Source organism: Maylandia zebra, linkage group LG18 (assembly GCF_041146795.1).
Source record: "Maylandia zebra isolate NMK-2024a linkage group LG18, Mzebra_GT3a, whole genome shotgun sequence".
Classification (NCBI taxonomy): domain Eukaryota; kingdom Metazoa; phylum Chordata; class Actinopteri; order Cichliformes; family Cichlidae; genus Maylandia; species Maylandia zebra.
In genome coordinates this window covers 16,445,012-16,468,961 of record NC_135184.1, presented here as the reverse complement: position 1 = coordinate 16,468,961, position 23,950 = coordinate 16,445,012, and the positions used below count along the sequence as shown (strand labels likewise).

The window sequence follows — 23,950 nt, the reverse complement described above, 5'->3', positions numbered from 1 at the left end:
GGTTTAGTTATTAGTTGATCAAAATACACAATATGTTAGGGGCATACGAGGCCACCTACACATTACACCTACAGGAGCTGCTTTGCCATGGAAACCCATGCCACAAAGCCCCTAGTGCGAAGTTTATGCTGATGTTATTGAGTCAGCAATAACTTTTACCTCCTTTATCACATGTTGACCGACTTCTGTTAGTCAGCACTGGAGAGCCTTCTGCCCTACTGCTGTATGGTGTGGTTCACCGAGAGGACCTGCAACAGGTGGTGAGGAAGGCAGAAAGTGTTATCAGTGGAACTCTACACTCCTTTGGTAATAGTCACACTAGGCCACTGCGAGGGAAAGCCATTTGTATCCTAATGGATCACACCCACTAAAGACATCACCTATTCTTCCCGTCGCCCTCTGGGACCAGATTCTGAACAATGAACTCCAAAACCAACAAAGTAACAGTTTTTTTCCCCATTAGCAGTAAGAAGCATAGCCCCTTTTCCTCTCTGATGGTGTTTTCTAACCTATAGTTCATTTTCTTTGGTTCTTTTTTCCCCGTGGTTTGGTTTATTTTCACACAGAGAAAAATCCAAGCGAACCAAAATGTGTTTCTACAAACTACATGAGAATGTTCAGTCCACTTATTGGCCAGATGTGTCTGGGGTGGGAGCATCAAAAGTAAATACAGCAAGAAGGTGCTGTGTTCTGGGCTACTGGAGAATTTACCTTTATTTTACTGCTAGCTGCTTGCCCGTACAGACCTTGCCACATTTATAGTACCTTGCCGCATCCTGGAATATAAAGCATAGTTGTCTACGGGAAGGTTATTCGGTCAAACTTGCAACCAATTGGTAGTTGATATGGATAGAGGTCGGGTCCTGTTCACATCATAATCGAATCACTCTGGAGTTCATTTGGAACCACATCAAGACCACTTCCTCCAAAGTTGTTTCGGTGCAGTTGTTTTGGTCTGTACCAGAGTACAATTACTGCACTGTGTTCAATCTGCACAAACAAAGTGCATCAAGGGTATGATTTAAACTGACTGAACACCAGAGGTGTGAAAACACCCGAAGACTGGTGTAAGATCTGGACGTTCAGTTTTAAACATGCTACCCTCAGATCTTGCAGTGTCACATCCAACTACACCCCAAAGGGTCATAGTATCATTGCGCATGTCAGAGGTGAAGTTGCTCAGTAGGACAATGGAGTGACCGGAGATTGGGAAGGTATAGGTCTACAGAACGGGTGGCCCCTGTGACCCGACCACCAGACACTCTCGTGCACGCCTCTGTCCTGGGCCTGGCTCCTGGATTGGGCAAGGTACCACGATCCATTGTTTTATTTCTTTTAACTCCATAAAAATCACCTTGCCCGCCTATTAACTTAAAACAAATAGGCATTTGGAGATCCTACCAGGTTGACCCCAGCAACATACCTCATAGGATTACTAGGGCACATAAAATGCTTCGCTATAGTGGGGATTCATGTGGGAGTCTGTTCTATTTTATGCACTTTGTAACTTTGCTCTGTGACTTTCTGTGGTGTAACACTTTGTGGCTGACTTGCCTAAATGCTTCCACTTCAGAATTTGAAAAGGTGCAAATGGTTGCACTTTACAGTAATATCAGTTCTAGCTGAGGGTGGAGTATCTTGGAGGGAAGAAATATCACAAACAGACTTGCTGCAATGGCAGCATCCTATTGCAGAACTACACTCAAATTTAGAGAGCTCTTTAAAACTATCAATTTTTCTACAAATGTTTGTAAAGGCAGACTGCATGGCTACGAGCTGGATTTGATACACCGGTGGCAATAGGACTGAAAACAAGGTTCAGACGAGGTGTGGCTATATATTAAAAACCTCCAAAAGAACTGGTTAATCAAGTTATAGTGTTAGTAGGAGTCCATGCTTCCTCCAGCTGTAGTCAATATAGATATAGATATAAATGTGTTTTTAAACATTACTGTGTTTTGGAAGAATTTTAAAGTTTTGTCTTTGACTTGCTGGCTGTTCCTTTCTCTGATAAACATCATGTATAAAATGAGCAGGGGTTCATTTACTGTGCTATACAGGCTGAACTTCTGCACTCATGTTTACAGCTTTGTAAGCGGAAAAAAACCCCCAGAGAGGGCAGCATTTGTCTCGGTCTGGTGTGTCAAAAATAACTTGTTAATTTAACAAAGTGTTGTATATGTCTGATTTGGGATTTTAGATTAAGCAAACAACTGAAAATAATCTTGGTTAAATCTTTGGCTTATACCACCGAGAGTCATGTCTGGAATGATATTTAGATATCTATTTCCAGGTCCTTCAAAACAAATACAGACAGAACCCAAGTATAGCAACAGAAAACATTCGTAGGCCCAATCAGTCGGTTAAAAACAGTCTCAAAACTTTCCTCTGTCTGTTGTATGCACATGCATCCACATGCATTATGGACAGTCCTCCCTTTTCCCTTGTTTTTCTTCCTCCTCCTCCTCCTCCTCTTCTACTTCTCTGGCCGTTGCTTGTCTAACCAGGGGATATAAACTCTGCTGTTTACTCTCAGGGCTTGTACAGGGCTGTGTCTGGGCTTGACTGGGAGAGATAGTGGAGCCTGTAGCAGTTCAAGCTCTTCGTTCAATGGGAGCAGCAGAGTGCAGGCATACACAGCAGTTCACTGCCTCATAACTTTGTATGCCAAAGGTCTTCTGTGTCAGCGGCAACCTGTCAAACCAGCCACCAGCATTAACAGTCATAAATCTCAGGACTAATCCTGAACTACATGGGTGTAAATAAAAATTTTATTTCATTTAAAGGGGAATAAGAAAATATGTTACACTAATATTTTCAACACAAACATTTGTGCTAAACCATTTATTTCGACATTATTTATTGATCAGTTAATTTGCATTTACAATCAACCCATGTAACAAGCCAGTAGTTGCTGCTGAGTTTGATTAAAGTAATCCTGTTGTTACAGAATAACAAACCCTGACAAGTATTTGGTGGAAAATGCTTGTAATTATCTGCTTCTTTTGAAAAATCCATCTATATAACGTGTAAACATACATTCAAAGGATATTGCGTGAAGTTTTGAGGTACAAAATAGCAACGCTGTTTAAGTGGGTTCTGGTTTTGTGTGTACTGTTCACCTTTTCAAAGACACATCTTAAATATATCTGGAGTTTGGAAGGTGGTGAATGGTGTCCCAAAAAAACACACCAACATGCTGTGGAAAGCAGTTTAAATAAACTGCTTCTAGCATATATATCATGGCCATATAGTCTGTCTATAAATATTTCGGTCTGTTCACGCTAAATGCAAATGAACTAAACTATGGTTACATTTAAAAGTCTGCAGAGACGCAAATTCATGCCAGTTATGTGTGATAAAATTTGTCAACTAGGCAGAAAAATTTGCTTCATGCTGGTCCCGAAGGCCTGTCAGTGATTCTCTTGATATCAACAACAATTAGAAATGGAGGACAAACCTAATGTAGGCATCTGTGGCCAGCTAGAGGTGAACGACTGAACCTTACGTTAATGCAGAGAGTCCTGAAAGAAAAGTGACTTCTTAGGAGGTCCTGAAAAAATACCGTCATTTGATTCAAGCTGTCAGGTGTACTTCACTTCATCCTCTCAGAGGGTGTTATGACAAATATTTATAGTTTTCTATAAATCTCTGACCACTGACAAGAGTCAAATGCACTTATCCTCCTTATACCACATTGTTTATGTATCTATTACAATACGTATCCAGTTTCAAATGAAAAAGTGAGGTCAACATTTAAGAAATAAGCCCTGTAAGCCCTAAAGCTTAGGCTCCAGACTGCTCTGTTTTTTCTCCTCTTGGCCAAGTCACCTAGATCAGACATCACCTAAATGTTCACCTCAGGGACACAACTCTGTTACCACTCCCCTACAGTTCAAACCTTCTGTCTGTGGTGGTCAACCAATCAGAAGAAAGCAGGCTTAAGGGGAGAGAAGCAAGAACGGCTTGTTTAAGATAGAAAATGAACCTTAGATTTCTTTTTACTCTATTCAGTCAAAGAAGGAGTCTGAAATAAGCATAGCACTTACGAGGAAGGAAATGCATTAGGCATGTCTATTAAATACGTATCTTCAAGGTTATAGAAGGAGATTCACAACTAAAAAAAAAAAAAAAAAAAGTGATTTACTTAATATGTTAATAGTTAATCACTTAACTTTTCCCAGGTTGTGTGTGCTCGTCCAGGACAGCTACGGGATGTTCAGTGTGATCCAGCTGCAACTCCTGCCTTGTGAGGATGACCTCAGCAGGTACTGCCAGATGTGGCAGGGGAAGACCTGCATGCTGAGAGGCATTAAAGTGGTACAGCGGGTCACACGAGAAAGGTGAGACCCATATCTTCCACTTCTCTTTGTAATATTGTAATATTATACAGTTCTAATCGCATAATCACCCTGCATTAAGAACTATGTAACCCATAGTCCCCCTTCCCCTTTCTTCGCCCTCACCACCTGTGCTGTCATTTGGTTTTAACAGGATACACAATAATAGCGCATTAAAAAAGAGCACAAACACACGCACACACAAAGTCCTCTTTGCCTTTTTATCTACATTTCAGTTCCCAGAAATTGGGGGAAGTTCGTGCTATGACTGATACCAATCTTGCTTCACAGGTTATCTTGTCAGTCTTTAGCCATCAGGGACAAACTGCCCTGGGTGGATGCTTGTCATAGACAAGTCCTTTTAAGAAGTGTTTGTAAAGTAGCCTGGGGACCATATGCGCTGTGCTCAGTGACTCTCCAGTATGCTTATCTTTGGATGTCCTGATTTTTTTAAAGCATTAACAACCACATTTACAATACAGTGAGAACTGGCAGTGCTGTGGCTTTGAACAAGATTATTTTGTTCTGCCAGCAGTGTGACTGTGTTTACATGTAAAATGATACTGAGGTGCATACTCGCTTTTCCTCGTGAGTTTCCATAGTCAAGATCCCAGATTAGTAGCAGTTAGAAGAACTGACATGGGTACATTTAGACACCGACTGAAGGTATGTTTACATCCTTGGTATTTTCAGTGCCATCGCAGCCTATAATTTCCCCAGAGGGTGTCTGTGGTGAGACTCTGATGGATGGGCTATCTTCAGAGGTGCACATTGACCATCTTATTAGCTCAAGTGGCAAAACACGTGAGATTGAGTTAAATCAGGCATGTGTTTCTGAGAAATTGTGACTACTGGACTTCTAAGCATATCCTAGAAATCATACCGTAATGTGGACCTATTATGTGTTCCCTTATTATTTTTGTCATTTGTTGCAATGGTGGCTGCTCATATTAATCGTGGTCAGAGTATGTACGAGTAAATGAGGTGGATCAGACTCAGCTTCAGACAGTTTGTTTAACTCTTTGCTCTGTGTGATGTCAGTAAGGGTGGATATGCCTAATATGGTCTTCTCAGGAACACAGCTCTGCAGCCCCACCCACCTGCTGTTCAAACCTTCTGTTTGCGAGGAACAGGCTTAAGCAGGTAGCTTAAAAACGGAGGGAAGGGAACTAAAACAGCATGTTTGATACTGCATGGAGTGATACTCTTAGTCTTTATATTCCCTAAAAAGAAATTTACAGTCTCTCACAACAAGACGTGCTCTCCACCCATGTCTGTTCATAGTGTGTCTTAAAGATGTGAAACGTTGAAGTGGGATAGATTTGTACACCCAGAACCAAAAACCTAACATTCAGACAAACCATAAATCCACATTAAAGCAAACTAATTAACACCTCTGAGATAACAAGACTGCAAGAAGTCACTGCTGCTGATAAATAGAGAACAATTTTTTTGTATTTGTTTTTGAACCTCAACTCATGCTCACTTGGTTATAGTTACTTCATAGTGTCATACACCAGTTATATGGCAGATCTTGGTTTGATCTTTTTTTGGCCAAACCAGAAATATCTGAAATTGATGGAGATCAGTTAAATCTGCTGCACGCGTTTCAGCTAGCAAACATATTGCTGTCTTGCCAGTTGTTACATGAGAAGTTTAACACAACTCTCGTGTCTGTACATTAAATATCAGGCTACATGTAGCAGGGCTGTATGTCAACATAACGACACTTGTTTTAGGTATCTTTTAGTTGTTTTAGGCTATCAGATTTCCTCAGGTCTTTATCGTATCCCGAGCTAACTTGATGTTATTTTAGAGACAGATATGTGAGTGTCAATAAGCCCTTGTCACCGAACAATGGTTGAACTATTCTGTTACTGTATCAGCCTGGCATGTGAGCTGTATGGGTTGTCATTAAGGAAACGATTGATTGATTGATCGTGGGTTTTGTTTTTTTTGTTTTTTTGGAGATTTGCCAATAAAATCAAATAGAAAATGTGTAATGATCAGTCATCACCCACTAACAAAAGAGATTTAAGTATCACTAACAACAGACTGCGGTGGCCATTACCACTTGTTGCATTCAGATGCGTGTGCTTAACTTTTGTTAAACTAAGTATTCAAAGGCAGCATTAAAATCACTGCGTCCTGAATGAGACCTGTTAGCTTGTCATTACTCATCCTTGAGCAGTCCTCACTGGACTCAACTGGCCTGCAGAACCAGTTCCACACAAAGAAACTCTGTGATTAGAGGCTGACTAACAGGTTGTTAACCACTGGGTGATATGACAGCTCACACATGCACAAGTTGGCAGCTCTCACCTAAGCAGAACTCAGAAGGGGCTTCTTAGAAAATAGACAAAAGAGCGGGAGACTGACGTGATATGCTGGAGTTGCGACTTGCTGTTATTCCCCCGTTTGTAATTATTGAGTCCTTACTTGGAGTTTGACGTCACTTAAACATCATAAAAGCACATCCAGTTTGATCCTGCTCCAGTCTGTCATTCCGGTGATTAAGACTGCGGTGAGAAATGGCAAATGTCAGTCATCAGGGCTTAAAGTCACGGACAATTCATGTCACTTGTAATTGGTTTTCCAAACCTTGTTATTTTTGTGCCACAATAATATCATAATTTGCACAGGGTGTGAATGTTTCCCAGCCTTTAACCTGCCGGTAAGAAGCAGTTTCAGCGTGGTTCTCCTCTCTGCCAGCCCGAGCATGCTCACTGTTAATTCTAGGTGCTGTTAGGACAAGCTCTTGTTTTAGCAGAAAACTGTTTCAGTGGAAGTGAAACTGGCTGTGAAAGCTCCCCATCTCACTTATTCACTAGTTTCACCTCCCCATCCCCCCACCCCCGTGCCCCTCTTTTCACATTTTCTCTCTCCCAAAAAGTTGATTCCGTTCATCTGGTCTTAGTATTTTCAGCAACCTTATAAACCCTAAAGAAACCTGCATTCAGCTGAGACCAGAGAAGTCACTTGGATGAGTGATAAAACGTTTCTCCCACTGAAAACACAACATCCACATAACAGAAGCAACTTTTTGTTGATTACCTGAATGATTGAGCATACATCAAGGTATTTTCTCTCTCTCTCTCTCTCTTTTGTCTCACTCCCAGGAGCTCCAGGCTTTTCAGCTTGATAGACAGCCTGTGGCCCCCAGCGATGCCTCTCAAGGATCATGGAGACTCACTTAGTATGCCAAGTGTAAGTCCTCACTGTAGAGATAATTCAGCTGAGCCCTATAACAGGAGCTGAAACCAGATTTAACCTGCTGATAGTTTTGTATTCAGCTGATCAGTTGTTAAGCCTTTAAAATGGCCCAAGGTAGCATTTAAAACTTGTGATTGAAATGTCTATTTTTTTTTTTTAATTCAGATCCCAAACAAAATCATTAGCACTGTAGTAAAATAATTTCTAAACCAATTTTTGTTTATTTTGCAATGCTTTATTTCCAAGTACAATCCTTTTTTTTTAAAATTCGGTGATCAGAAATTAGATTAAATATTTCCCTCCAATAATGCAGGAACAAGAGGACGTGGACTGACCATGCTTACGTTGCGAGTCAAGTAAAACCACAAACTAATAATGAATGAATTCAGCTACTGTTGCAGCCCTAATTAATTACACATATGTTCAGTTTGCATTGTTATACAACACAGAAAGAAATCCCCGAAAACTGTGACAACTGAAACGCAACAGGAATGAAACTGCTTTTATATAAACTGTGAATTTAGTTGACATCCTGATAACCAAATTGAACTTTGAACTTCTTTCCTCCTCATGCTCGCTCATTCAGAGATGCGATCTATAAGTTGGCAGCAACCAGCTGATGTTTTCTTCCAGCATACGTGAAACCTGCAGTAGAGATTTCGGTGAAAAGTCTGTCCCAACAAAACAAAAGAAAATAGGAGAAAGACATTTCAGAGTCACAGTTTTTGTTTAACTGCATTTGTTTCATCCTTGCTCACAGCACTTTTAGCACAGATAAAATCACCCTTCTTAACCCCACCCACTGACTAAACTCTGCTTGGTCATTATTGAACACACCACCCAACCTGCCTGAATCGCATATCAAATTTGAGATGTGGGCGGTGGTTCACAGAGCTCTGGAACCACTTTGAGTTTGTAGTTGTCTCTTATTTCCAGCTTTTTCTTGCAATAAAACAGGAATGTAGCATTGCTGAAGAGTCAAATGGATCATTTTAACAAAGGGGAAGTCAGCATAGAGCAGCTTAATTAAATTAGATGAAACCATGAAAACGTCAAAAAGAGAAATCCACACTGCCAATTTCCAAAATGTGTTTTCATTCATCTCCTTTGGTCTCAGTGTGTAGAGCTCTCAGGGCCGTGTGAAGGCAGTAGACTGCTGAGAACGCTCTGTGACTTAGCCGTGTCCTGTGTCCACAGGAAAGCCGATCTTTGGCTCCATCTCCGAGTTTCTGCTACCTGCTGTCAGGCCAGGAGAGCTCAGTGGAGCCCACCGAGGATCAGACTGCTTCCCTGCTTTACCTTCACCCTGCACAACGTACCTTACGAGACATACTGCAGGTGAACAGTTTCTCAGAGCACGCACACAGAAATCTTCAGCAGATTGAGATAAGTTATCTTCAGCAGATTGATTCAAACCTTTTCTTTTTCAGAGCGAGACGAAAACCTGCCGCTGCACTTTTATTGCCACTGTTTTATACAAGAGAATGCAGGTATTGTATCTTTATTGTCACGCCACAAAAAGAGCAATTTAATTGAACCTCTGTTAAAGAACAGAGCAAACACTCTGCCCTCTGGAGCGCCGCAGTCTTCCTGTTGAGATCATTTGAACTAACGTGCTGATAAGCTCTGACGTAGACTGCAGAGTTCATATCGCCCGGTCTATGACAGCCTGTGCGAGGCCTCGCTGTTCTTCACCATTGATTGGTGAAACCTTTAAACTTTGACCAAGATGAGATAACAGCTCAGATCAAAGTGGTGGACTTTGCCATGCACTCACCGCACTGAAACACAGTTATTTAACTTTTTAGTGTTCTTGCACTCCTTCAGCAGCATTGTTTGTTGATTGATTCCTCTTTTCGTAGCTCTTTTCAAGCAATTCTTCTACAGAAGTGATAAATACCATCTGATTTCTGCTTTGTAAGCTATGTTGTGTCATGTTTCCTTTAATTGGCCTCTTTCTAGGTCATTTGGGTTTCCACGTAATTCCCTGCCTGTGTTCTTTATTGTCTTTGTCTCTGTTTCTTCTGCAGAACACTGATGTAGGCCAGGGTGAGGTTTGGTTGGTGCTCACCGACCCGAGTCTACAGGAGGAGCAGTCAGAGAGGCCGTGCAGGCGCACTGTGCCTCTGTGTGTGAACACTTCCTGTGTGCTCACTTCCTCCGTCCTCAAAACACTAAACTCTCCCGCTGTCTGTCGCCTGTCGTTCAGCGATGCCATCAAAGAACACGGTAGAGCTTTATGTAAACCATTCGAGCATTAACAGTGGCCTCATGTGTGCAAAAGTCACTCTCAGGGAGGGAAAGCAAAAGAGCTGCATTTAAAATTGTGTTCATGACGAAATCAAAACTGGGATCATCAGCTTCATAAACTTAGAGTGTTGTAGCACTGGTAGGTATAAAATAAAGCATCTATGGTTACAAATTTTATGATTTGTTACACTGTTAAACTGCTGTATGACTGTTTGAGGTGGTATTCAGTAGTTCCCAACCACATGGATGGACCCCAACAAAGGTCATACATCAAAGCAGCTGCTATACAAATACCTTTTTTAGGGCAGATGATGTTGATAACCTTTCATTTCAGACATAAAACAACAATTTATACATATACACATCTAGACAGATGCCTGTTTATACAAGTACGCATACGGATGTTTACACATATGTGCTCAAACAAAATCTAAATAACCAATCATCAAGTTTGAAATAGAAGAGGAAGAAGTATGTTCATAGTTATTAATCCCTGAGGTCTGAGAAAAATGGCAGGAGGCGGGGCTTAATATACTAAGATTTTGATTTGGAGTGACCAGGATGCATGGGAATAAAAATGACAACTCAGCTTGAGAAAAAAGTTTGTTGGAGAAGAGTTAGAGAAGCAGGGCTGAGATGGTTTGGACAGCTTTGTACAGATGGATATATTGGATAAAGGATGTTGAGGATGGAGGTGCCAGGAAGGCAGTAGGTGCCTACTGCAGGGCACAGCCATCAGGCCTAACGACTGCAAACATGAGTTTGGTCTGAGGACCTGAGCGCTGTGAATAAAGCAGTGGTAGAAAGGTTAAAGCAGGTGAGAAGTTTAGAGGTGAAATGTTTCTGGTGAAACTGATAACAGGACACAGACATTTGAAGCTTTAACTAGGAAAGTGTAAGTACCTCAAAATTGTAGTTTAAGGATTTTGTTTTAAATTTCAATCAGGCACAGTTCCCATCACTGTGGTTGTTGTAGCTCTGTACTTATTTTTGCACTCTCCTTCTCTTGTGTGGGAAAAGTTGCACAAACAGTTGTATGCCGTTACAAAAAGTGTGAACTTCCTGAATCTTTCCAGATGTTTTTATGATTTTTTTGTTATTTTTCTATTTTTTTATTGGACAACTTGTTGGCTGACTTAATGTCTATCAGTTCATCTGCACACACTGGTTTGTTTTCATGTGTGAGGCAGTGTTGTTGGAAACAGCTTAAAGTAACAGTCACACAAGCACACGCCTCTTTTAACTGCAGAGATACTCGAGTAGAGCCCAAGAATTAAAAATATGGAAATGATTCCTTACATACTATTTATCCTAGTGGCAGATTCGTAGGATCAAAATACAGGTGAATTTCACATATTGTTGATCTCTCAACAGCGGATGTGCACAAGCTCACCTTTCTGAAAGCATCTGAATGTAGTGGTCACTCTGGAACAAACAGATACTCTGTGTTTATGTTCAATCAGACATTAAAAAATACATTTTATTATTGTAAAAGTCACATTTGTTGGAAAGCTCCGGAGAGCTCAGTGCAGTTGCTCCCAGAAGGAGTCCTCGTTTCCAGAAATTTAGCCAAAGTCAGCATGATTCACAGCTGGTATGGGAAATGTGACGAGATGAGGCTGCCAGGGTTTGAGCTGCAAGAATTATACTAAAAAAAAGTGGTTTTTTTTTACAGAAGTTAGTCACTAGTTTTCAGTATTTATACAGTTATGTCCATAAGTTTCAGACTGTGACACATTTTTTTATTTTATTTTTTTTATTTCACCTAATCAAGATGTGATCAAAGTGCAAACATTCAGCTTTAATTTGAGGGGATTTCCATTACTGTTTCAAAATTGCAGTCATTTTTTTATTCATAGTAACCCATGTTCATAGCCTCAAAGTCAATTGTTACAAACTAGCATAATTTTAAATATCAGGGTTGTTTTAATACTTTGTTGAGAATCCTTTGTAGTGTCTTCCTGAAGTATAGAAACCATGGATCCATAGACCTTTGAGTTTTGTGTTTCCTCATTTGCTCTATTAGGGGTTTAATGCAGCCGCCTTCAGTTGCTGCTCGTTTGTGGGTCTCTCTGCGTTCAGTTTTATAACTGAACAGCATATTTCATTGGGTTGAGATCAGGTGATGGCTTGAGAAACGCTTAGGGTTGCTTTTACAGTTTGCTCTGGGTCATTATCTTTCTGTGAATCTGAGCAGAGAGTATAGATATGTAAACATCAGAGTTCATCCTGTTACTTCTATTATCAGTCACATCATCAAAACTTTTTTATCTGCTTGTATTTGTTGTGGAAAAATTAGAAAATGGGACTCGCCTAATGTCGAAAATGTCACAAAACTGCTTGTCAACCAAGAGTCGAATTAATTTTGAGCCTTTAAGGGGGACAAAGTATAAAATTGGCTGCAATTCCTGACCAGTTATTCCAATACATTTGGTTAACCGCTCATATTAAAACTGAAAAGCTGCGCTTTATTTACATCACATTGCATTTTATTTAAAAGCCTTTGTGGTGGTGAACAGGGGAAAAGTTTAAAACGCGTCATTGCCCAGAAACTTATGAACCTAACCGTACTTGCACTACATTATATTTTGTTTTTTGTACTTCTGCATGGCCAGCTGAAGCCCACCTGTAAAATCAGCCATCAGAAGCATGCGGTGCTTCCTGTTTTCCCTTGGCAGTTTCTACTTGGTAGTTTCTACATCTTTACCACAGTAGCAGTTTTAAGACTAGAACTTGTTCTTTCAATGTGATATTTCATTTTTGGCATTTGCACCTCCAGGTGTCCTTCTCTGTGCAGAGCAGTCAGTTATTCAGGTATGCTCCGACGGTTGCCTCGAGTCCACAAACAGGCCAGAATTACTTTTGCAGTCGCTGCCTGAGCCCCAGGCGAAGACCCTGCCCCAGCCTGCGAGACTGGATCCACTGAGTCTGGAGACCACACCCAACTCCCTCTGCACTCTCACAGGTCTGCTTCTGCCTTTCACTCGATCCCGTGCTTTTCCATTTAGCTCAATTCCTGGAGAACATGGCAAGTGTGTGCTTACAGCGCAAGAAGAGGCTTTGGTGTGGATGCAGGAGTTTGCACTCTGTTTGTTAGTCACTGTCCTCAGGTTGAATTGTAAAGGATTTTTTTGCAAACAAAAACATGAAAAATGACTGGATTCTTGTCCATTCCTGTTACATTTTTTCACTAAACCGCCTGCCTCCCCCGAAGCTTTAAACTTCTGGTGACAATGAGTTACAGTTTGAGGGAACGTTGTATTTTCCCTCAATTGTTTTTTGTGCACACAAGCAGTCTTGCTGCTTTTAGGGATTTATAATGTTTGCTAACACCAGTTATGATCGCCACCAGCTGCCACATCTGAAACATAAATGATAAACTACTCGTATGAGTTCTAATTAAAGTATATATCAACTAATTAAATTTATTGCCACCAACGTCACTTACTTTGGTTAAACATCCTTGCTTTGAAGCTTTCTTGGTTTGTTTTTCTCCAATTATGTAAATGTGGTGTATTATAGAGCTGCTTCAAGCAGATAATAATCTACATCTGCTGATTTCATGTCAGCATGGAGGGCGAAAATCACACTGTGTTCTGGCCTCTGTTGCTCTACATGTTTGGTCAGATGGCTGAATGAAAATAAAACAAGCTTGTGTCTTGCACTCACACCTTCTGGAAATCACCAGTGGAAAAAAAAGGCCCAAAATGGAAAGTACAAGAAGTTATTATCAGGTTTGAATTTAGTATCCTGTGTAAGGATACAAAGTCGTGGGGCTGCAACTGTGGTTGTCAAGTGTGATGATGTTTAGGCAGGGAGTGCGTCTTTGCTGCATTTATCATGACAATCTCAGATAAAAATTGAAAGGGATGTGTTTATCGCTTACACCCTGTCACCAGCATGCACACATTTTCAAACTTGTGCGTCGAACATTTATCACTGTTCCTTTGGCTAAAAATATCAAGAAATGAAAAAGAACCGGTTAAAAACAGAAACTAAAGTCTTGCAGAGCTGTGCAGCATGCATGAATGTCCCCCCCTGTCATTTCTAATGGTTTTGTTTCTGTCTGCAGGCGTGGTTGTCGGTGTGGATGAGAGCACGGCGTACTCGTGGCCTGCCTGTAATCTTTGTGGAAGTGACAACTTAGAGCTTTCAGCTGAAAGGCCGTAGGTCCTCACAATTAAGCAAACTAGCTTCATGTTTGTCATCCTGGCAGATGTATCACATCATATTTGTGTTCTTCTGCAGTCAGAAGTTCCACTGTGTTTCTTGTAAGTCTGCCGTGGATAAGCCGCACACAAAGACTCAGCTGGAAGTCTTCCTGACTTCTTCTTTATTAAGTAACTGCACCATGAAGGTGAAGGTGAGAACAGCATCGCAGGCTTTAAGAAATCCAAGTGTTTCAGGGCTGTACTTAAAAGAATAGTGTAATATTTAAAAAATATATTGTTTATTACTTCTTCACATTTTATGTTTCTGTGATGGTTAATCAACACACCCTGATGAATTTTTCGACTTCTCAGAGAAGTCCACTGTGCCGGCTCAGAGTTTCTGACAGATTTCTTGTTACGTTCCCCTGGGGGGGGTCTAGGCGGTGAGGGGGAAGTAACAAAAGTGACCGGGTCAGAAAAAGGAGTCAAGGAGGCGAAACAGTTTAAATAAAACAGTTTTATTGAAGTAAGTCAACTAAAAGAGACGGACAAGCCGTTATCACCATAAAACACCAACAAAACACAGGCGTTGGTCAAATAAAGCAAAAAGTCAAAAGGAAAGCGCAGCTCACTAGCTGGACAACCACACTACACAGCTCACTAGCTGGAAACCACACTACACAGCTCACTAGCTGGAAACTACCGCAAACACTCAGCTCACTAGCTGTACCCACACAAAATGGCACTCTGGCCCAGAGCTCACCCTGCTCTGGGCTTAAATACCCTTAATTGCTGATGGGAGTCAGCTGTACAGGAGGGAAAGGTGGCACCTCAGGCAGGAGGTAGTGGGACACGCCCACACAGGCACCCTCAGGAGAGAGAGAGGCCCTGCTAGGGCCGTAACATTTCTAAAAACATTGGCGTTTTCTTGTTTTTGTGACAGGTGGTCTAATGAATTTGTTAAGCACTGTACTTCTTTGCCCCGTTCGATAAGAAGATCACTACCACTCGTGCATGACAGAACAACCTGAAGACAGTTAGCTTAGCATCAGCCTGGCTCTGAACTAATGCTACAGTCACACAAGGGAAAAGAGTGATAGGTGTGCAAGCACTCACAGTCAGTTGCCTTCTTCTTCAAAGCAGCTTTTGTTCTTCAAGATGGTGATAAAGCAACAATAAGACCAATTCAGTCTGATGTGAGTTTGCAACTGAATATGATCAAGTTGGCCACTGCATGCACTTTCTTTGTGGTAATATGGTGATTAACCTCAAATGCTTCGATTCAGATTTCAGCCAGAAGCTCATAACCAACTGCAAAATAATAAAGGTGCGTGGTAACCCTGCCATAAAAAGATATAACGAGAATACAACCAGTTAAGCTCACCAATGCATATTGCAATACCAGCAACCTTTCGACTGCAAGGCGATTGCACAGATCGCCTGGTGGGAGGCAACCTGTCTCAAAACAATCACAATTTTGACTCGCACTGACTGCAGTCACTCCTACACAGATTGGCGAAGGTTTGCTAATAATTGCTAATTTATAAACACTGACTGCCAGCATGTTGCAATAAATTTGAGTTGGTGCACATCAATGAACACAGTTTGTCTGCAACTCATCTTCTTTGCAGTTGGGGACTTGACTCAGCTGGCTGCCAACTGGTTGTACTCTGGTTGTCTTATTTTATAGCAGGTTAACAAGCACTCATGTCATTTTACAGTCAGTTATTTGTAAATATTTTGTATTAGTTTTAAGTAGTTATGTGAATTTCTGTGTACGTAGACATCAACGGATTTGCATCTTTCAGTTGTTTATCACAGTTAATGATCGTATTACCACAAATGAATTGCATGCAATGGCCAAGGAGTAGTTGGCTGCACCACTTGAAATCGGTCTCCAACAGGAAAAAAAATGTAATGCAGTCGCCAGGCAACTATGAGTTTTAACTAGTTGCAAGGAGGTTGAGTCGTAAGTGAATCCACCTACCAGGCCACTGATTTAGACAGATTATCTGGTCTGTTCAGTCCACACAAACCTGAGATTTGAAAAGACAGTTCAGTATTTTACAGGGAATGATGTGCTACGGTTCTTCTGGGTTGGGACAGTAACTTTCTGGTCAATATCTGTAATATGAGGTCTTTCAAAAAGGAGAAATTCAGTCCCCCAACAGAAAAGTCCCTCTGTAGCAGTCAGCAGTTGTTGTTGCCCACCATAAGACGGCCACTTCCTCAACTTTTTGTCTGTTATGTTCTTTAATGCTATGAAAGCAACAGAGCTACAACAGCAGTCATATTAAATCTGATACTGAAAGCACTTCCTCATCCGATTGCCAGATTAGAAATTAGAAACATTTATGACCACTTATCGCAGAAACACTTTTTTTAATGTGAAAATTGGTGTCACTTTTTGTCCAAGTCTGCGTAATGACACACGTAGTGACTTCTCTTATTCTCTGAACAGCAGATCATCAGATATAAAGTCTTAATTAGTCTCCTGAACCATGCCACAAACCGCAGCATTTGTAGCCCAAGCTACTTTGCAATGCCCAACCTTAGCTGGACCTTCAAAGTACAGAAAAACTAAGCTACACGTGCACAAAATATAATCAGAAAGGTCCTTTGGACAGAGACAGGTAGCTATTTGCACTGCACAAACAAGTGAAAAGTTAATCTAGCCTAGCCTCATATTGACTACACAGGTGTGACAGCGATAAGAAGATAAATGAATGGATGTTTTAGGTGCTGAGCTGTTGATTTAAGCAACACTTTAAAAAAAAAAAAATTAAATAACAGAATTTAAAATAGATCAGGTGTCCATCCTTGAGGACAGTGGATCATCCCGCGCTGCCTTGGTCTTCTTTTACAGCAAGACTCATAAAGATAAAAACCACATTCTGCACAGTTAAAGGCTGAGCACATCTGCATAAAGATATTTTATTGTGGAAAGGCTGGTGTGTGACTTTGCAATCAGAAAGCTAAGCAAGCCAAACTGATAAAGTTATCAGAGTTGTTCTTATCGAACGGCTGATACATTAACCCTTGAGAGCTGTCACTAAGCGGAGGGCACAGTTCCCTGGTGCAGCATTGGTTTTGGATTTACTGCACTGAGGTGATGATTAAAAAGTCATTACTGTGTCCACGTCTTCTTTTTTTTTTTTAAAAATCAGCTGCAGCAGAGGACGATCATGACCATCCTGAATGCCGCAGAGGTGGAAGGGGGTGAGGTAGGTGTGCTTATCAAGCTGTTACATAACTCTGAGCTCATCTGAAGAGCGCATTGATCTTTTGTCAATATGTCATGAGTCGGCATTAAGTTTTCTCTGCTGAGGTGAAAAAAACAAAACAAAAAACGTGCTGTTCATTGATATGTTTGAAGGAATTGGTTTCCAAAATATTGACACACTCTTTTTCCCGGCCTGATTATCATTTTTTGGCTTTTACTAACCTCAAGAACCCACTGGTGCTGTTGGAGCTATTTTTAACATACAAATGCAATGTGCGCTTTCAGACTTAGATCACTAGAATTACTGCTGAGCCAGAGTGCAGAGGTCAGGGGGCTTAAGGATGCTTGCATATTACTGTCAAACTTTTTTTTTTTTTATGTATGGGAGATATAGGAGGGAACTATTTTAAGTGTTGATTGCTTTCTGAACGCTCTAACACTGCCAAGTGATTTAACCTCGCTGTTTCAGTTCCCAGGATACGATGTGGAGGCCGTGTTGGGAAAAGAGGTGGGCCCCATCCCCGTTTATGTCCGAGTCATCACTAGGAAGCCTGCCCTGTGGATGGGCCTGGAAGAAATCTGCCTCTGAGGCTGTCAGGGCAAGGAACTAATGAGATCAATCCTCAGGCTTCAGCTGGCTCCAAGGATCTGCACGCTGGGCCTCGGTCCGAGCCAGTTTATCCTCCTCCCTCCCTCTGAAGGCCTCCCCCTGACAGCTTGAGGCTCTGCTGAAGGGAACAGGCTGTGAAGAGACAAGGTCCTGTTTGTGTTAATGATATGTGATCTAACCAGCCAGGGGTTGACAGCCCAAGGGTAGAGCAGTGGCATGCAGGCTGTCAAAAGGAGCCCACGTGGGTTCATTAACTTCAGATTTCTGGGTTTAAATGTTGTCTTTTTTAAAACTTTTTCATCCTTTCTGTGTTTAAGATTAACTCGCTTTGTGTCAATAAAAGGCTCATTTTTGCTGACCTTACTTTCTGTTTCCTGTTGCACTTCTTGTGTCAGTTTCCTCAAGCATAAATCATGACACACAAAGATTACCCACAGACCAGGCAGTTCTGCAATTTTTCCAGCAATGTTTTTATTACAGATAACAAAAACAAACTTTTCAAGGTTTCATACAAACTATATAAAAGATCATGCTCTGGCTCTTATAGAAAGTTTGGAATTATAAAAAAAAAGGTACCATATCAGGTATAACAACACATAAATGCAGTGGTAAAATAATTTAATACAGGGGAAAAATCCCACAAAAATATGGCAGCATCATATTTTCCAGTGCCATTATGGTAAGCTTAATACATCTGGTACAGATGGTAAGAAAAACAAAAAACAAGTGTCTGTTGAGGTATGTCTCTTGAAAGTTCAGTTCAAAGCAGTTCGAGAATTTGTCACCGGCTCTCTGCACTCGTGGAGCCCGCAAAGCTGGAGCTGGGCATCTGCTTGAAGAACTCTCTGAGGCCGGTGAGTTCTCTAGTTAGCTGCTCGATGGTTTTGTGAAGCCTGTCGTTCTCGGCGCTCAGTTCAATCAGCTTCTGCTGCATCTCCATGTTGCGCCTTTTGGCTTTGTCCCTGCTTTTCCTCACTGCAATGTTATTCCTCTCTCGCCTCTGTCGGTACTCCAAGCTGAACCTGTCCACCGCCTTCTTCCCCCTTTCCCTGCCCAGCTTACGCGGCGAGGATTTGGCCGAGCTGACGGCGGAGACTGGCTCCGGGGTGGTCGGCGGGGTCGGTTGCCCCGTGGGGAGGCTGACGGAGGTCTGCGCGCAGGTCTCGATCTGGGAAGGCAGGGATGAAGACATGTCGCTGTCACTCCAATCGGACTCTTGCTTGATGGGTGCGCTGAAGGCGCTCTTCCCCAGCGCGCCGTCCGTCTTCCTCTCTGCTGTGTAGGCGTTTGACAGCTGCTGCATGCCACCGGGCAGACCGGAGCTTTGCATGTTGTGGAAATCCGCCTTCTCCTGCTTGACGGTGTTGAACAGGTCGAGGAAGAGCTCATCGTTGCACAGCTCCAAGTTTGGCACGGTTGTCATGGACTCGATGTACTGGCTGAAGTCGATGGCGCTTTCGTCGTCGTACATGGCGGGGGTGGTGCTCAGCTCCACCATGGTGCCGTCCTCCGCCGGGCCGTCACTCCTGTTGCCCGGCTTGCAGACCCCCTGCTGCGGACCCCCCAGCTTGGTGCTGTCGTAGAAGTTAGCAGGCTCCATGGACCAGCTCATGTTGCATTGTGGAGACACGCAGTGCGAGTCCAGGCTGTATATGTCACACATGAACCCTGCTGACTTGTCCCACGTGGGTTTTAGAGAGAAAATAAACTTTTTTCTTATAGAGATACCCCTCAGGTGTGACAGCTCGGCAGCGCGATAATCCTGCTGCGGCTTCTCTTTCTGCGCAGGCGCTTTTCTCCCTTTTTGCGATATTAAAAAACTTTTTGGCTTTTTATCCCTGGGTGCTGACTGTCAGGCTCCCGTCCCTTTCAACCCTAACACACCTCTTGTCACTTCTCTGAAGCGGCTCTACTTTCGCGCAGTGTTTTGTATCGTCTGCACCAGTTGACGTCACACACGCCGCCCTTTCACGAGCCAGTCAAGTCCAGAAGGCTGTCACGTGGTGCACCGTAACTTCCCATTTGAGGAGCGAGGGGCGTGCTGCTCGTGCCACCCACTTCTTACTATGATGTATGAATGGTGCAGAGTTGTTTACATAGTGAAGGCTCGGCTCTGGCTGTTTGGGACCAGCACTCATTTCACAGCAGAGATAAAAAGTGGCGCAGGAAGTGCTCAGAATATTACTGAAGTATAAGAAGCAAGAAAAATACTCCATAGCATGTTAAAACATACTGCAAGTACCCGGACACTGTAATTAAAGTATTTAATGAAAGTAACAATACATAATATCAATATTAATATCATGTATGATTGGATTCTTAATCGATGCTTTATTTTTATAGTAAAGCTCAGTTTAGCTACTATTTATAATGTTGGGTAGTTTAATAATAGGTAATAACAGTGTAAAAGTGGGAGAAATTTCACTGAAACAAACAATCTTACAGTCCTATTTTTCTCTAGTTAGCTTTAAATAGACTTTCATAATAGTTCAGATTCATAGTTCAGTTTTTATATCACGTCATTTCTAATTTGCGATTAAGTTTCGATTCTGGGATCAAGTTAACAAAATGTGTTATAGAGGAGGGGAAACCAGCAGAAACCGAAGGCCACGGGCTGCCTTCCTTACACCCATTTATCCTACAGACATTCATTCACAATCTGCAGTGGCAGTAGTTATATGCTGTTACATCATAAAGATGTGTGGCAACTCATGTAACAATTATTTGAAACTACAAGGGGGAGCACACGTCTCTAATCACTTTTCAAAAGTTGAGTCAACTTTCTGACACAAACCAGTTCCCAGCAGCTCTCAGAGTCAGCGCTGGTTTGGAGCTAAACATGCTTCAAATAGTTTTACATTGTAAAGCACTCATTCAGCTCTTATAGTGAACGAGAAAGCCTCGAATTAGATGTGCCGAAACTTTTAAAGCTTTTTTTTTTCAACTGTCTCTACATATATAGATATATTTTGAATATTATCCATAAATCAAATATCTACTGCGATACTTCTGGGAATTGTTCCAATGTTTTTCGCTTCGGAAGTTTGCAGTATTTGTCCTCTTTCATTGGCCTTTCTGAAATGGAAACAGTGCCACACGCTGGTCACCGTTTGCACCTGCAGATATTTTAAGTAACACTTATTGTCACCCTCACACACTCTTATTAGTCCCAGAAACAGTGCTTTCATGGTGCTTTATATTGTAAGATAAAGAACCCATAATAATACACAAGTAATCTGATGAGCAAGCACTTGGCAACAGTGGGAAGGAAAAACTCCCTTTTAACGGCAGGGAGACAGGATAAAAGATATGCTGTAGAAGAGTGACAGAGATTGATAATAACTAATGAGTAAATGCAGAGTAGTGTGTAAACACACAGTGAGTGAAAAAGGTGAGTGACGAAGGAATATTCAGTGCATTATGGGAAGCTCCCAGTGGTCTAAACCCATTACAACATAACTAAGGGAGGATTCGGGATCACTTGATCCAGCCCTAACTATATGCTTTATCAAAGAAAATTTGTAAGCCTAATCTTAAAAGCAGAGAGGCCAAATCCAAACTGGGATTTTGGCCCCTCTTCCATAGAAGAGGGGCCTGAAACCGGAAGGCTCTGCCTCCCATTCTACTTTTGAATATCCTAGGAACAAGTGAGCCAGCAGCGTGAGAACAAAGAGCTCTATTGGTGATTCAGTACCATGAGATCTCTAAGATAAGATGGGCTCTGATTCTTAAAGAGGATGTATGTGAGGAGAGGGATTTTAAATTAGATTCTGGATTTAACAGGAATTGTGAAAAAGTATTGAGTCTCTCCTCACTTCTTCATAGTTTGCTAGGAAAATGGGAAATCACACTTGTGGTACTTTACAGAAACGTGCAAGCATAAATGGAATACAGCATATAAGAAAAAACAAAGTTTGTACAATTCTAACAGGCTTGAAAGTCGACATTTAGTATCACCACCTTTATTCCTCAACACAGCTGAACTCTCTTGGTTGGCTTTCGGGTATAGTTCTCCAGGCTTCCTGGAGGACATTCAAAGCTCTTCTTTGGATGTTGGCTGACTTCTGTTCTGTCCTCTGTTGAGATGATCCCACACTGCTTCAATGATGTTGAGGTCCAGGTTCTGGGAAGGCCAGTCCATGACTGATAGTGTTTCCTTGTGTGTTTGTCTGTGAGCTATGTTTTTACTGCATTGGGAGTGTGTTTGGGATCATTAGAGTAATGATGAAAATCAAGCCGTTGCTAATCAGGTGCTTGCCAGATGTTGTTGTATGGTGGATCAAAATCTGACAGAAATTTTCTACGTTGATAATTCTGTCACTTTTCACAAGATTTCCAACACCACTGACTGAAAGAGCCTCCACTGTGTTTTACAGATAACTGCAGAGACTCAGTCTTGTAGCTCTCTGCTGACCTCTACTGATGATTTGAAACAAATCTTTAATATTTGCTAATATTTGCTGCATCTACTTGAACAACCCGTCGCCTCTGATTTTCAGTCCAGTTCTTGTGTATTTTGGCATACCTCAGCCTTTTCTCCCCGTTTCCCTTCCTCAAGAATAGCTTCTGAGAAAGCTTCTGACGAGCCATCAGTGAACAGTAGATGGATCAACTGAAGAGCTGGATCTCTCAGGTCCTGTGTTAGGTCTTTTTCTCTATTTCAGGACTTAACTTTGAGAAACTCTTCACCTGATATAGATATTCCTTAGGCCTTCCATTTCTTCTTTTGTCCTCCACTCATCCAGTTTCCTCAGATTTTTTGAAGGACGCATTGCACACCGCAGGGCTTTCAGCTTATAGTTCTTTATGAATCACATTGTCAAGCTATGTTATTTTTCATAGATTAATTCAAACAAATGGGAAGAAATTAGACAAGCTACTTTTAACAAAGTGCTTAAAGATACAAATGAAAATTTAATCTTTACTAAGTTGTCTGTTATATGTAGGCACGACACTCATTCATCTCTTGAATTAGGGTTTTTTTTCCACGCATGAATGATTCATAGATCAGTGTGAAGACGCTTAACAGACAAACAAACAAAAAGCATTCCTCTGAAAATGTTCAGGTACAAAGACTGGACTTAAATGATAAATGGGGTGGTAGTTTTATAGCACCTTCCTACTCAGTTGAGCGATCAAAACATTTTCAATTGCAACTCGCATTCACCCAACCACACCCACATTCATACAGCCCTTTTATCTATACATGAGCACTTTCCAACATTCACAAACACACCCAGTGTGAGTGTGTTTGTGAATGTTGGAAAATGTGAATGTTGTTGGGGGCAGCTTGAGGTTCAGTATCTGCAGGATGGAGAAGGCAGGGATTGATTTACCAGCCTTCCGAGAGGGAAATGACCCATTCTACCACCTGAGCCAGAGCCACCTGTGTTGTTTTAGAAAAAGAATACCACAGAAGGCAAGGAGATGTGTTGGTCTGTCCTATTCTGCTCTGTCTTACTTTTGGGCTTGTTAATGGGTTTCCCACCCAGGAGGAAGGCACCGCAAAGCAGTGGCCAACTCAAACAGCTGGTACAACTACAGGCGCCGACCAGTGCTTACCATCCCTACCAGACTGTCCACAGGAATGGCATCTCCAATGAGCAAACTGTGGTCATGATGTACGATAACTTGACTCAAAATGAGGTGAACCTCAAACCCGGGATTACTGAGAATAAGTGAAAAAGTAGCCCAAATACAAAGAAAAACCTTCGCTGACTTCCAGAAAGCCTGGAGAAATGCTGCTCCAGACCACATGTTTGGATCCTTGGAGGGGAAAAAAAGAGATGACTTGAGAGGTTTACATAGTATTGTAGGTGGCAAAGTCATTCTTGAAGTTGGACAAACATTTGGTCCTCTTACTTTTCAAATATCTCTGTTCAGGATTCTTTTGAAAGGGGGAAGAGTGGGGTTCAAAGCTCTGAAATTGTGAGTGAAACTTTGTTTTGTTCAGGTGATTGTGGAGCAAAATCCTCAACTTTACACTTTAGTGTGCAAGTACTTCTCGTAGAGTTTGAGGTGTTTCTGGGGTCGTTATTTTGCTGCATGTTGTGCAAACCAGAGGGTGGGGCATGTCTCTGAAGAATGGAGTTCTGCCTCTCCTTGGTCAGGGTGGAGCTGATTCAGTGCAGAGTACACCACCTGTTTCACTGTGGGTGAAGCA

The 23,950-nt window shown here is 41.8% G+C and overlaps 2 protein-coding genes across 5 annotated transcripts in view; one reads left to right on the top strand and one right to left on the bottom strand.

Annotated features, from left to right (window-relative positions):
* The window catches only part of spidr (scaffold protein involved in DNA repair), a 44,181-nt gene extending 26,031 nt beyond the window's left edge, over positions 1–18,150 (top strand). Inside the window, exons 11-20 of one of the 4 annotated variants that reach the window (XM_004542794.6) lie at positions 4,185–4,343; positions 7,460–7,547; positions 8,751–8,891; positions 8,984–9,043; positions 9,584–9,782; positions 12,583–12,768; positions 13,876–13,969; positions 14,052–14,166; positions 17,122–17,178; positions 17,647–18,150. In XM_004542794.6, coding sequence (XP_004542851.1) covers positions 4,185–4,343; positions 7,460–7,547; positions 8,751–8,891; positions 8,984–9,043; positions 9,584–9,782; positions 12,583–12,768; positions 13,876–13,969; positions 14,052–14,166; positions 17,122–17,178; positions 17,647–17,766 — 1,219 coding nt within the window. In that variant the 3' untranslated portion in view covers positions 17,767–18,150. Of the gene's footprint in view, positions 1–4,184; positions 4,344–7,459; positions 7,548–8,750; positions 8,892–8,983; positions 9,044–9,583; positions 9,783–12,418; positions 12,492–12,582; positions 12,769–13,875; positions 13,970–14,051; positions 14,167–17,121; positions 17,179–17,646 lie in introns of those variants that run through there. The other 3 variants (XM_012916800.5, XR_013094037.1, XM_076876507.1) reach the window with 3 other exon arrangements.
* Positions 18,151–18,233: 83 nt separating this feature from the next.
* Positions 18,234–19,696, bottom strand: cebpd (CCAAT enhancer binding protein delta). Its single transcript, XM_004542793.6, has one exon. It carries the CDS (start codon positions 19,448–19,450, stop codon positions 18,569–18,571), a length of 882 nt encoding a protein of 293 aa, XP_004542850.1. The 5' UTR covers positions 19,451–19,696; the 3' UTR covers positions 18,234–18,568.
* Positions 19,697–23,950: the final 4,254 nt, after the last annotated feature.